Genomic DNA, 14,467 nt, shown 5'->3' with positions numbered 1-14,467 from the left:
AAAGAAAACTGAGTATAAAGCCATTAGTTCGCTTGATGAAGTAAACAAAATAATAAAATAAAGTTATTTTATTTTATTTTAAATTCCTCCCAATACATTGGTATTTTAACTTAATTATTTACTAAAAGTAAATAATGTTTAAAACAAAAATCTCATTATTCCGGGGGTTCATTGATCCAAAAATGAGCGCTCTCCATGGTGCTGAAATGCCGCAAAAAGGATGTTTGTCCATCAGTAGGCATGTATTAAACTCAGAGCTACATTGAAGGATAAATCGACCTTACTTGTTTGAGAAACCACAAAGATTTTTTTTTTTGTTTATGGACGCATTATGTGTAACTTCAGTCAACATCATATGAAAACGGTCAAACAATCATGCCTATATTGGACTCCAAAAGACTCCAAAGAGTAAACCGTCTAATCCTCACGCACTAGCTCTGGTCCACGTTAGAAGGAGTTATATATGGACCAGAACTCACTCACTCACTCTCCCACACGCACACGCACCCGATCATGAAACAAATGTGATCTTTCTCCATGGTCCAGTAGCCTACTCAATTATGCCTCCTTCCATATTATGGCAGGTATACACTGCAACACTTTGAAAGTCGTCAGGTATAGTCATAAGATCGTTATTCAGTTCACACTAAACAACTGTCTTAATTGAAATTGGCTGTCCTAAACCGTCATGGTTTCACCAGGATGCAATATACAGATGGCAAACACAATATCATAGATGTGCAATATACTTGTTTTAGTTTTCATTATTTTATTGTATTTTAATCATATGCTTAACTGCTTAAAGGGGCTACACCATGAATTAAATAAATATATATTATATATAAATATTGCCCCCTAATACGTTTTAAACAGGTTGTAAGCCTAAAAAACATCCAGATATTTTTTCTCACAATCTGACTGTCTGTCATTCCAAGCTTTTTCAGCTGCAATACCAAAACGTCCTATTGGGCAGGGGGGAGCTACTGAGCAATTCTGTCTGGCCATCGTCAATGCAAAATCTGTGCAAGTGACATCACTTGCACAGCCATTCTGAAATGGCCTGTTCAGACACGCCCATTCAGGAAATCCATGAAATGAGCATGAATGACTGAATGTTTAAAAAAAATATTTTTTTGGGTACAAGAGACACTGGGGAGCCCAAAAAATACTAAAAACCTAAAAAAAAATGAAATTCATGGTGTAGCCCCTTTAATGTCTTTTATCATGAGGTGTGGTTTGGGTGTTACAATGATAAAAACCAATCACCATGCCATGCCATGGTGTCTGCAGTGTTGCCTGGTCTGTTTATTATAAGCCACATTGGGCTTGTTTTTCTGAAGTTGCTTCAGTAAATAATGGTAGAACGGTTGTGAGCTTGTAGATCGGCTATTTTCAAATAGCCAGCATATATATGCACATTTGTAATGGATGACTTATATAGGTTTTAAGTGGCCATGTGGTCTATTATAGTCGCTTCTTTTGGCCTTGTTTTCATAGACCTGGTTGCTTATTTCTCTTGCAAATTCTGGCAACACAGGTCCAGTGCCCAACAGCAAACAGTGTGGATTTTAATGGAAACATACACCCGATGTTGGGTTTAAAATGGGTTTGAAATGTGGATAAAACCACATTTGATAGACATAAGTATCACCTACATGTTACTGATTAGAGAGAATTTTATATCATATATCAGTTGCGCACAAATGGTAGCACCCGTGCGTAATTGCGCACAAATTCAAGTCAGTCTTGCAGCAAATATATCCCTCACCAGGGATATTGGTAGCACCCATGCGTAATTGTCTGTCTGTACGTCTTTGTGCGCAATAATAATTGCGCACAAATGGTAGCACCCGTGCGTAATTGCGCACTAATTCAAGTAATTGAATCTGTGCGCAATTACGCACGGCTGCAACCACTGGAGTCCAGGCCAGAGGGTTTAAAAAGTGCACAGGTAAAACGCACGTTGTCGTTCGTCTTGAGTCCAGCACCTACAAGGTCAAAAGGCGCTATGGCTTCCATACAGCCAGGGAATAGAGGAGGCAATTGAGGTGTTAGTCCACGAGGGGTTTCGTTACCAAAAAAACAAGGCAACAGGTGAAAGAATTTACTGGCACTGTTGGCGAAAGGCCTGCGGTGCCTTCATTCAAACGGCCGTGTTTGATCTGGACGAAGAGGGTGCCAATATTGACATCATAACTGTGGCTCAGCACAACCATCCAAACGATGTTGCAGTGATTGAAACCAGTGCACTGAAAAGGAGAATGTTGGAGGCGGTGGACGCTGACCCGTCAAGGCCAATAAAAAGGGTCTATGACCAGGTGGTCAGAGATGCGCTGCAGGATGACCACGTGCCTGAATTCAGGACAGTGCGCTCTACGCTGAACAGACGATGGGCCTCGCGTATGCCGGGTGCAGTATGTTAGTCCGACAGCGCATTCCTCCGACAGCGCAGCGCTCCGACGTTTCAATACTAAACCCGAACCAAACCCGCACCCTAACCCTAACCGCACGCGGATGCCACATAGTCGGAGAAAAGGTCTGTCGGATTATCGCATGCCTCCCGCGTATGCCAGCCATACCACAGACTGTAGAAGAGGTGCGTATAGAGGACGAGTGGGCTAGAACTTGGCGTGGGACCAATTTCCTATGTCATCAGGACAACGATTGGGGACTTTTGATGTTTGGCACCAATCCAAATTTTGCCAAGCTCACTAGGTGCCACGACATCTATATTGATGGCACATTCAAAGCTCTCCGAGGCCCTACATGCAGTTTGTCACCATTCACAGCAACTACCTGGGTCGAGTGGTGCCATTGGTCATGTGTTTGCTGACTGGCAAAACAGTTGGCAATACAGGCAGGTTCTGACCCAGGTGAAGCGCAAAGTGCGGCGTGTAACCGGGGACGCATGGGAACCGCAGCGTGTCATCACAGACTGAACTGCCCAATATTTTAATTTCTGCCAGAGTCTGTGGAGGCGCAAAAGAATTGGGCCTTTCAGGTCCATACCAGAGGGACGACGAACTGAAAAAATGTGTGCAGAAATTCATGGCCATAGGATACCTGCCCCGGCCATTCAGGCTGTTGTCAACCGACAGACATACAGTACGCCTCACAAGGCGCTTTCCTCGGCTGACGCGTTTCAGCCGTTACATGTACCTGAACTACATCCATGATGGCTGTCAATTTCCAACACGACTGTGGAACGTCTTTGACAGAAATTCGGACAACCGGACGAACAACTATGTTGAAGGTAGGCCTACTAACTAATCTTAATTTGCAATAATAGTAATAGTATTAATAATTACAATAATAGTAATAGTATTAATAATTACAATAATAATAATAATAATTATTATTATTATTAATAATAATAATAATTACAATATCAATAATATGACTCTGATTCTCGCTCACAATGCGCACAGCTATCTGCTATTTTCTATGTATAAAATAGGGCTAAAGTGGTTAATGTATGTTTTATAACATAATAATTTATATCAAAGTAACTATTAACTAAAGTTTTCAAATAATTGTAGTGGAGTAAAAGTACAATATTTGCCTCTAAGATGTAGAGGAGTAGAAGTAAAAGTATTGAAAAATTGGTAATACTCCATTAAAGTGAAAAATACCTCAAAATTGCACTTAAGTGCAGTACTTGAGTAAATGTACTTAATTACTTTACACCACTGATTGTAGTGCATGAACATGATCATGTTTTTATTATTTTTGTTTTGTAGGTTTTCATCAACGGTGGAATTTGGCACTGCAGAGGAGGCACCCATCCCTGTGGATTTTCCTGCGGCAGCTGAAGGATGAGCAACGTTTGGTGGACACCACATCGGCAGCTGCTGAAAGAGGAGAACCTCGGCCACGGCCAAAAAAGAAGTGGTGGGACTTGGAGGAACGCATTGTCCGTCTGAAGCGGGAGTACAACCAGGGGGTGCGCACACTGGAGGAGTACTGGAATGCTGTGCAGCATTCAGTACACAATTTTGTTTGGGTGGATGCTTTACTGTTTTACACACGTGTTAGGTGTGAATTTGTTTTCTTGACCATAAGAATGTTTTTTTTTATGACATTTTGTTTAGACAGATGCTATAGGCCTGATGTTTTAAGTTTTCAAATAATTGTACAGGGGTAAAATACAATATTTGCCTAGAAGTAAAAGTATTGAACATTTGAAATACTCTAGTAAAGTGAAAATACCCACAAGTATAGTACTTGAGTAAATGTACTTAGTTACTTTACATTAAGAATTTTTTTTTTTTCATTTTTTTTTTTTTCATTTTGTGTAGACAGATGCTATTGATCTGGTGTTTTAAGTTTTAAAATAATTGTAGTGGAGTAAAATACAATATTTGCATGAGTAAAAGTATTGAAAATTGGAAATACTCCAGTAAAGTAAAAATATACCCACCACAGTACAGTACTTGAGTAAATGTACTTAGTTACTTTACATTAAGAATACATTACGTTTTTGTATTACTTTTTGTTTAGACAGATGCTATAGGCTTGATGTATAGGCTTGATGTTTGTAGCTGGTTTATTTGAAGCACTTTTTTTTATGCTATAGAGGATATGCAAGTGCGTCACGATTCCGCTGGGACACGCCCCCCTTTGCTGACTGAGTGGCAAAACACTATTGGAAACGTCGGAGGCATGCGCTGTCGGAGGAATGCGCTGTCGGACTAACGTATTGCACCCCACACACACACCCCTATCTGTCTATCTATCACTATGTATGGAACAAATGCGTGTATGATAAGAAGGCATATGATAAACAGAAAATAAATATGTAATCATGAGAAACAATATAAATGAACATGTGAGAGTATAAAGGACAAGTGGGAAAGGCAGTCTGTCTTTACCATAGTGGGGTCCAGGTCAGGCCAGAATAGTTAGATCTATCTATCTATAGATGTGTTTCACATTGTTTACTAATCAAAAGATGGGGCTGTATAAAACCTCTCATAAAACATACTGCAGAGTAATTATATACATGTATATTTATGCACCTAACTTAATGTACTGTATGTTTTATCAAATATTTCTAGCTGGGGTATTCGTCACGAGACCAGGGCAAAGGAGAAATACATCCAGTCTGAGTCATCAAAACACCTCAATTTTGATGTTACCCCCACTGGATTCTACATTTCTCCACAGTACCCTCATCTTGGTGCTTCACCTGATGGGAAGGTGTGTTGTGACTGTTGTGGCTTTGGGTGCTTGGAGATCAAATGTCCCTACTTGGCACAAGACAAGACACTCTTAGAACTGTCCCAAAAAAAAAGGATTTTGCTTGGTTTCATCCTCACCCTCAGATGTGACACTGAAACTTAACAGAAAACACAACTATTACTTTCAAGTGCAGTGCCAGCTTCATGCTACACAATCGCCATACTGTGACTTTTGTGTGTGGACACCTTCAGAATTACACATTGAGAGAATAACCCCAGATTCAAATTTTGAAAGTTATGTTATGAAGGTAACAAGGTTTTTTAAGTATGCAGTGTTGCCAGAATTGCTAGGAAAATGGTTTTCACGAAATGGGAGTGCTTGATTAATCTTAGCTGTAGGAAAAAGTGTTTAGGGTAGATAAATTGCACTTTGCCCTAAAGCGATTTGATGCTCACGTTGCACTGGGAAAAAAAGGTCCCACAAAAAAACGATTGTATACTACTTGAAAATGTGAAACACCACATGTTATTGGCTGCTACTTACAGTAGGCCCGTACCGTTACGTGATAGATTTGTTTGAACAGAAGTAGAAGATAACACTGATTAGACATTTGTGATTCATTTCATTGCTGTTGTATTCAAGGTTTCACAATGTTTGGTCAAGTCTCCTTGACATTTACAGTATTACCGTTATTGTACATGAAATACTGTACATCTGTTCAGAATGTTATTTTATTTAAGACCTGTTAATGGTGGAAATTGAGGCATTAGCACATCTATACACTTGACATTGTAAACTACTGAAATAGTAAAAACTGCCATTTCAGCAGACCAGATCTTGAAGAGTATCACTTTATTTGTCAAGCTTGCTTTACAAACATTTCAGTTGATTTTCAAGCATTACAGTGATGTAATTCAACATGAAACCCTTGTTTCTGTTACATACAGTTAGCCAAAAATGTGAAAATAAACATTACTCTGAAAATGATGCCTTTTGAAATCAATTTCATATTTACACATTTCTTTACCTGTTACCTTATAGATGAAAACATGAAATGATGAAATCAAAGATCATGTCTCAGGGTTTAAAAATGTCACACGTGGAAAAAACCCCAACACATTTTAGACCAGGGGTCTTCAACAGAGTTACTACAGAATCTTTCTGAAACTGGCATGGGTAACTGTTTTAAAATACTCATTAACATGAAATTCATGAATCCAACATAGTAATACAAAAGGTAATGTGTGTCAAACAAGTCTATAAAGCTAAATGAAATCTATGAAAATGTTTAATCTGCAACACAATTTTATAAAATATGTAGTTGGGGTCCCTGCTTCATCTCTCTCTCAACTACGGGGTCCTTGACCTGAAAAAGGTTGAAGACCCCTGTTTTAGACTGACAGTGAGTCAAAATATCATGGGTTATTCATTTGAATAACATTGAAAATGAACTGATATTCACTTCAATCTGAAGGCACTATAACTTCACACAGATTACAAAGAGCGCAACATGAGATCACAATCTTGTCTATAAGGCTGTCCTCCACTGTGTCATTCTGTTTCACTCTTATGAGATTTACAGGCAGAGTTGAGCTTAGAATTGAATATTTTTGCCTCAAAAGTCCAATGACTCTTTCAACATGGATTCTCACACGAGAAATTTCTCGAGCATGTACAATCTCTCTTTTTTCAAGTTGTTTCTTTCCTCGTGTGAATGGAGGTGTTATTAGTTCAGCACAATGTAAGCCAACACTATCCTGTACTGTGAAACCCCGGTCAGCCAGTACCAAGTCCCCTGGCAGGAGCTTGTCGAGGAACCCACTCTGTTCAGTAAGGTGTTTGTCTGTAACACGTCCACCCCAGGCCTTTGACACAAAGGAGATGCTTCCTTGTGGAGTGATTGAAATAAGAAATTTTATAGTGTTGTGTTGTTTGTAGTTGCTCCATGTTTGAGCTCGAGCTTTTAAATCTGAAGGACGCTCTATGAACACCTCAAAGCAGTCAATGATGCTCACACATTTCTTGAAAAATGTCCGAAAAGACATTGGTAAGCTGCGTCTAATGTCTTCTCTTTCTGCCCACAATATCAGGGGATGAAGCCTGCTTGCCATAACATCAACCCAAAGGTGAAAGATTCTAGATACGGTTGACTGGTGAATGTTAAAGAGGTAACCTAAAAGTTCCTCAGACAGATTGAGCCGCAGCTTCATCAGTGTAAGCAGAAGTCTCTGGGGCGGCCATAGCTGAGTGGTTAGTGATCCCGCTTAGGGTGGTTGCCGCAGGTACGATTCCTGGCCAGGACAGCATATGTGTCGATGAAATGAAATTTGTCCCTGAGCAAGACTCTTAACCCCTAATTGCTCACAGGTTCTCATTGGAAACAAGACCGCAAGGACTTTCATGAACGACCTGTTAAAAGGAATTATCCTATCCTCTGAGTATCACTAAGTGACTGTTTTGTAGTAGGAGGTAAACCTGATGACACAAAACTGAACAACAACATGAAAGTCTGTAAATTTGGTAGTCCTGTGAAAATTTTCATTTTGCTGTCACCAAACTGTGAAGGATCAAGAGTACGATGTTTCAACTCACTTTCTAATGTTTTAACTTTATCCCTAAGTGATTGACATTCAGCGTTTAAAGATTGAATCTGTTCATGTAATGAGGCAATGTCTTTGTGTGTTTCCTCTGTCTGGACCTCAATGCCAGGGACTTCAACCTGTACCTCTGCAGTTGATGCCTCTGCCTCCAATGCAGGACATTGCTGCAGGTTCAGAAGAGCTCTGGCAGCTAGCTCTCTACTTGAGTTGACAAGTCTTTTCTCAGAAACGTCTTGAGATCGCAGATATCTGTCCAACTTCTTCACAGCCCGGGTTCGATCGGTGGTGGAGGTGAAAGCAAATAAACTTGGCACGTAGTCAGGGTGTAGCGGATCATCACTCTTTTTTCCTTGAACAACAACAACAAAACAAAAATAATATTAATTTGTTTACATCTAAGGGTGTTTTTTTCCTGTTTCAGCCCTCAAAAATCAAGCCGTTTAGGGGGAATTTGTTGCACACAATGTGACAATTCAGACCCATTTGAAGCGAACCGTCCTAGTCCGGGACCCCTAGGGGGGCCACCAAATCTTTGTGTGATAGGATTTGTTGTTTACATTAACCACTTGAACCCTAGCATCCCTATTCTGGAGGGAACATTTGCAGAAAATGGCAAATCTACAAGCTCACAATGTGATAGAGCTTGTAGATCGGCTATTTTGGCAAAGAGGTTTGGTGTAGAGGGAAAAAAGAGCAGACCAAGTACAGAGCCAAAGGTCAAGTTTAAAAAGTATTGAGGGGCAAAAGTGGTTAAATATAATGAAAATTCACATAAACATGAATCCAACATATCAATAGAAAAAATCATGTATAAATAAATAAACAACAATATGAATTTACAAAACACAGATAATACTCTATGAAGCTTATAGTATTATGAAAAAGTTTAATCTGCAATAGTTTCTCTCTCAGCTAGGGGTCCTTGGCCAGAGAAATGTTGAAGACGTTGTGGATATCATATGATCCATCAGGTATTAATTATTGATAGCCACTCTTATGGTTTGTTGACATTTTACAGTACAATGTAGCAATAAAGTGTTCCAAAAAAGTTTTGTAGCAATAAAATATGCATTTATCCAATATGTTAGCATACAAAACGGCACTGAAGTGCATAGCCTGAACCAATGTCTACTGTATATACATTAGAGCAGTGGTTCTCAAAATTGTTCATGTCAAGGACCCCCAAATTGACACTTTATTAACCCGCTGACCCCCATTTGAAAAGATATGCCAGGCAGGGACCCCCATAAGAGAAGATTTTACGGCTCTAGCAGTGATTCTCAACCATTTTAATTTCAAGGACCCTCAGTTTGACATGCATTGGGCAACGGACCCCCATGTAATTGCTATCTCTGAAACCCCAATTTACATTGTAAAATCTATGTTAATTTAACTCTGAGAGTGTACAAATGAAACCCAATGGACCTTTGTACACTCTTACAGACCCATAAGGGTCCATTTGGTTTCATTTGTACACTCTTACAGACCCATAAGGGTCCATTTGGTTTCATTTGTACACTCTTACAGACCCATAAGGGTCCATTTGGTTCCTAACTACTATCCATCATTTAGCTGGGGACCCCCTGGAACTCCTCAAGGACCCCTGAGGTCCCTGGACCCCACTTTGAGAACCAATGCATTATAGAAAGTACATATTAGCTGTGGTACATAGTGTTAGAAGGAGTCGGAGTTAAGGAGAACTCATGTTAACGCTATGGACCAGAGAAGTACATTAAGGTACAGCAACCACCAGTTTTCAGGTGAAAACTACCCATAATAAATCATATCAGGTACAGGTCTGAGCTCTACAGAAATGACATGAGGGGTCAGTGAATATAAAGAGAGGACTTAAAGGGTAAGACCACTTTGGTAGAGGTTTGGGTTGTGTAGTTACCTTGCCATGATGTAACTCCAAAGGTGGCAAGAAATCAAAAATAATTGCTGCATTGATTAGAAATTGATAATTCAAAATATGCTCCTCATTGACTTACATTGTACGGTAAAGCAGCTCTCTAAGTCTCTCTTTTAGCACATAAATGAACCCAAACATAGCTGATTCAGACAATATAGAGCATCACCAAACCCAGTACTGTTTTTGTTTTTAATAAAAATGTCAACTTCCTGTTGATTTTACTATTTGAAGATCTGGATCCGGATCCGCGGATCCAGGTTTTCTACTTATTAAAAATGGCAAAATCAACAAAAGTTGACATTTTCTGGGAACTAGTGAATGGGAAGTGCCGGCCAGTGCGCCACCCTCCCCCCCTTGCCCCAGCAGCTCACATCTCATGACTGCTCAGATGAGAGTAGCAGTGATGACGAATGGAGTCAGTTTGGAGAATCAACAGATTCTGATGAAGAATAGTGATTCTGTCTCCGGTTCTTATCATCCATCAACAAGTTATTACCTTATATCGTCTGCTTAGCTTACTTTATATCCATCCCTACTCTGTATTTTGTGTTTTCTACCAGCCTTTTCTCACCACCCTTATTTCCTTTATTTCTATAATATCGTGATGTGAACATTAGCGTGTTTTATTCTAACAATTATATTTTCAGTTTGACTTTACATGGTTACTGTGTCAGCCAGAGGGAGACGCTGTTGCCTCCAAATCTACCCGTTAGGCCATTAGGTACTAGTGGATCAATTATTATTTTGGAATGCTATTTGTTGAAGCACCATAGTTATGCTAATGTACTGTACCAGTCATGTTTTTCGTTCCCCCATCCCTTTATTTTCATTTGACACATTTATTATCTTTTAGTATTTCTGAGAAAAACAAAAAATATAAAAAACAAAAAGCAACAAAAAAACAACAAAATAAAAACAAAAAAACTCCCTTTTGACTGTTCACCTTGTCGTGGTAAGGGAGCTTGAGTACCTCAGTGAACCCTGCAAGCTATGCCAGTAGGAGGAAACTCCTAGCAGGTTTTACCAAACCGGACAGGTCTAGGGTGAGAGGTCAGACAAAGCACAGTCAGACAACCTTGTGAAAAATGCATCTGGGGCCAATAACCCACCCTGCTGAAGCAAACAGGGGTGATCTCCAACTTTCACAGATGGATGGGGTATCCCCTGTGTCCATAACTCAACTCATCATGAGCAGAGCTTTCATTTGAGCCTAATATGAAAGCTCTGTGACGATTTTGAAAAAAACTCCCTTTTGGAGCTCATAATTGGCAGCCATCTTGCATTTGAAGGTCGACAATAGGTCAAATCATTATATAAACACCTTATATGTATTCCTTGACCAAAATAAGCTCTGAAACCATGTATTGTGCATCATTGTAGGTCATTTTGGTAGATTTTGGTCTCCCACAAATTTTCCCCGCCGTTTTAAAAAAGACGCCCCGGCTAAATTTGTTTAATAACCCTCCTAGATGACAAATCCATTGAGAAACGGACCTTCGCTCTCCACGGTCACGGAAGTGCCATAAATGACCCAACTACAGATAGATAGATAGATCCAAATACAACGTCTGGATAATAGATTCATGAATTAAATTACAGAGGTGAGGTGACATCTGCAAGGAAGAGAGAGAGATGCAAATATTCTTTCATTTTCGGATCAATGAAGCCTCGGAAGAATGGGAATTTGTTTTCGGGACAATGGGCTGTCGGAACTATGGACATTTGGTCTAATGGTGATTTTTCGGACTATAGAGATTTTGAAATTATGGGACCAATGTTGCTTCGGGAATATGGGCTGTCGGACTAATGGGCAGGCCCCAGTACAACACCATATTTTACGCATTCCGGCACAGTAGGTGGCGAAATGCACCTCCTAGATGCGTTTGTTGCAAACCAAATGGAAAGGGAGAACAAAGATGGTTAATTTAGGAAGATACACCATCCCGATTGGAGCCATTGGAGGAGACATGGCACACAAATCCTACAAATGGTCTCCTAAGTGGCCCCCGCGTCTGACGGCAGATCTTGATAAACAATGTTTACTGGTGTTAGATCCCGCCATTTTAGTATGAATATGGTGTGAATATTGTGTGGCTTGTGACGATCGGGTCCAATATTTAGTTCAGGGACTGTGGAGATAAATAATGGTTCAGAAGCTGTGTTCACGTTCACTCTTCCATTGGAATTAATAGACTCCAACCTGCTTCCGGGCTCCTAAAAAGGCATCCGCCCACTTCACGCAGATATGTGAGATGGCATATTTTTGCTATTTTGGTCTTGGGGAGAAGAATAAGCAGGCAAGGCAATTCAAATCAGTTGATTCTGTTCACCTGCTGAAGGCTACGCGTGAAAAGTTGCATGAAGAAATGTCAAGAAAACAATCAGTTCAGAGTTAGACCAACTAAATGAGGCTGCAGGCTATATAAATAGCTATATGTCAACTCGGCCAACAATACAGGAGTCTCGTGCTCAAGCGAGCAGACAGTTTTCCTTGTCAGAAGGGGAGCTATCCTCTCTTTTTCGATCTGCAGAAGGTAGGCCGCCGAGCCGTCCACCACCACAGCCACAGCCCACAGCAGATCATACCGCCGAGATTGTGACATGGGCTGAGAAGTTTGAAATGTATGTGAACTACTGCATGAACAAACATGCCTCCAGTCAACTTGTAGTGGAGGAACACGCTGGAACCTACTTTCACCACATCCAGAAGAAATATGGACTGGACTTGGCCAGTTCTCTCGAGTACCAACTCCTGCTTAAGGATTTATTGTCTTGCTGTGAGGATAGAGGAGGAGAGATTAAGGACGCTTTGGAGCTATTTTACTCTGTTGTCTTAAGGGCTGCCAATGACACACTTGCATCACAGAGAAGCTTGCTGGTCCAGGGCACCGATTCTCTAAACAACGCCATGTGGATGGGACATACCAGTCCCACTACACCCAGGACAATCCCTCCAAAACACGCGCTCATAGCATTACCCATGCGGGAAATCCGTACATTTTGAGTTCGTGGACTTGACCGGTCTCTACGTCGTCGCCCTGGTCGCAATGAACCCGAACACCAGGGAAATTACAGAACTTCGTCGGATCGAGTGGGCGAATTACCAAAGCGAGCGTGACCCACTCATCCGATGCTTCAACGACTACCTAGATAGAACAACCAGATGCAGTCCGTCCCGCCGATGGTTATCCCCTCGAGTGGGATAATTATTTGGCAGCTCACTACCATGTGTACAATAATAACCTCCAAATCAATACTGGGTTGAACAGGTTAATGCTGGCTGCGTGTGGGTTCAATGAGCAGACGTTTACCTTGGCAAAAAGGCAGAGATACCAAGATGGTGAAATGAATAAATAACGTGCATTTAAATTGTTTGTTCCAATAAATTGCTGTCAAAAAGTAAAAAAAAAAAAAAAGGACGCTTTGGAGGCGATGTTAAGAGTTCCCAAGAATGCTAAAATGCCATGAAAATTGCCATGCTGGATGATAAGGCTTCCCGTATGGAGGCCAAACAGATGTGGATCAAGACCATCAGGGAGGTGATCCAGGAGAGGACGACACACCTGAAGGGGACGCTGAAGACCTCTTCACCTGCCCAAAACATCAGCACTGTCCAAACCCAGGAGAGGTGAGGATGGGGGCAGCACAAGCCAGACGACAGCTAACCTGCAGCCTCAGACCTCTCTCAGCTTGCTGCAGTCTAGCTCTCCAGGTCTGAAACGTTCTGGAAGCATGCTGTGGACATGGCTGACCAGGCGCATGCAAAGATCCAGCCGGAGATGTGGATGAGGCTTGGGACAAGTCTTACGTGGTCTTAGGCTTTGTGGACTTTATTGACTGCTGTACAGAACAGACTCTGCAACAGGCCATACACCAGTTTACTGGCATGTCTCATTTGTGGACTTTAATGACTGCTGTACAGAACAGACTCTGCAACAGGCCCATACACCTTTGCACTTACTGGCATGTCTCATCATGGAACAGATTGGTGGACCACAGTAGAGACATGCAGAATTGGCAATGGCTGAATTGACAATGACACTGAATTAATCATTATTACTGTAGATATTATATTTCATTGTATCATATATTGTTGATATTACTTGTGCTTATTAATAGTTTTATTGTATATTGTATTATATATTATTATTATTACTATTGTATTATTACCTGTAGTGAATAAATTGAACTAAAAACCTGAATATTCATTTAACTCAACCTGTAAGGGTACATTTGCACATACAGTAACATATAGTATATTAATACACTGCCAGTTTGTCTGCTTTGTCCTCAGAGGATTCCAGCTACTGTGAAAAGGTTATTGTAAGTGTTAGTGACACTTACAATAACTTACAATTATTCTCCACATGTATACCCAGTCTAAAAAGAGTTGTCCAGCAGCAGTTTATGGAAAGACTCATAAGGAGAGCTCAAAACTCCACTCACCATATAACTTAGATCCTCAATGTGTTTTGGTGAACGTCAAAATTTCTCATAATGGGCTGGTGGAAACAGGACGAGGATGTCGACAAGGTAAGAATATTAAATGTTCAAATACAAATTTCACCAAATATTTAAGTATGATTATATCATTAAATTATGATATTGGATGGCCTACCCTACCAACAATCATACGTTTTCAACATTGGGCTGTTTTACCTCGGTGGACAACGGGTACTAGTCTGTGTGCTTTGTGAACGGGGGGCATTAGTTTTAGTGCAGTCGGCAAAGGGCAGTTTGTCTACATGGATCTTATTGTGAGCCACCAGCCACT

General features: G+C 40.6%; 1 protein-coding gene across 1 annotated transcript; it reads right to left on the bottom strand.

Moving 5' to 3' along the window:
- Positions 1-7,603: 7,603 nt before the first annotated feature.
- On the bottom strand, positions 7,604-12,675 carry LOC311049453 (uncharacterized protein; the record flags this gene model as incomplete). Its single annotated transcript, XM_084063024.1, has 2 exons — positions 7,604-8,130; positions 12,549-12,675. 2 exons carry the CDS (start codon positions 12,673-12,675, stop codon positions 7,604-7,606), a joined length of 654 nt encoding a protein of 217 aa, XP_083919150.1.
- Between the last annotated feature and the right edge of the window lie 1,792 nt (positions 12,676-14,467).

This window comes from Gymnoscopelus microlampas (assembly GCF_963454915.1).
Source record: "Gymnoscopelus microlampas genome assembly, chromosome: 7".
Taxonomy (NCBI): Eukaryota; Metazoa; Chordata; class Actinopteri; order Myctophiformes; family Myctophidae; genus Gymnoscopelus; species Gymnoscopelus microlampas.
Note: the sequence above shows the minus strand (reverse complement) of the source record. Positions and strands in the feature narration are given on the sequence as shown.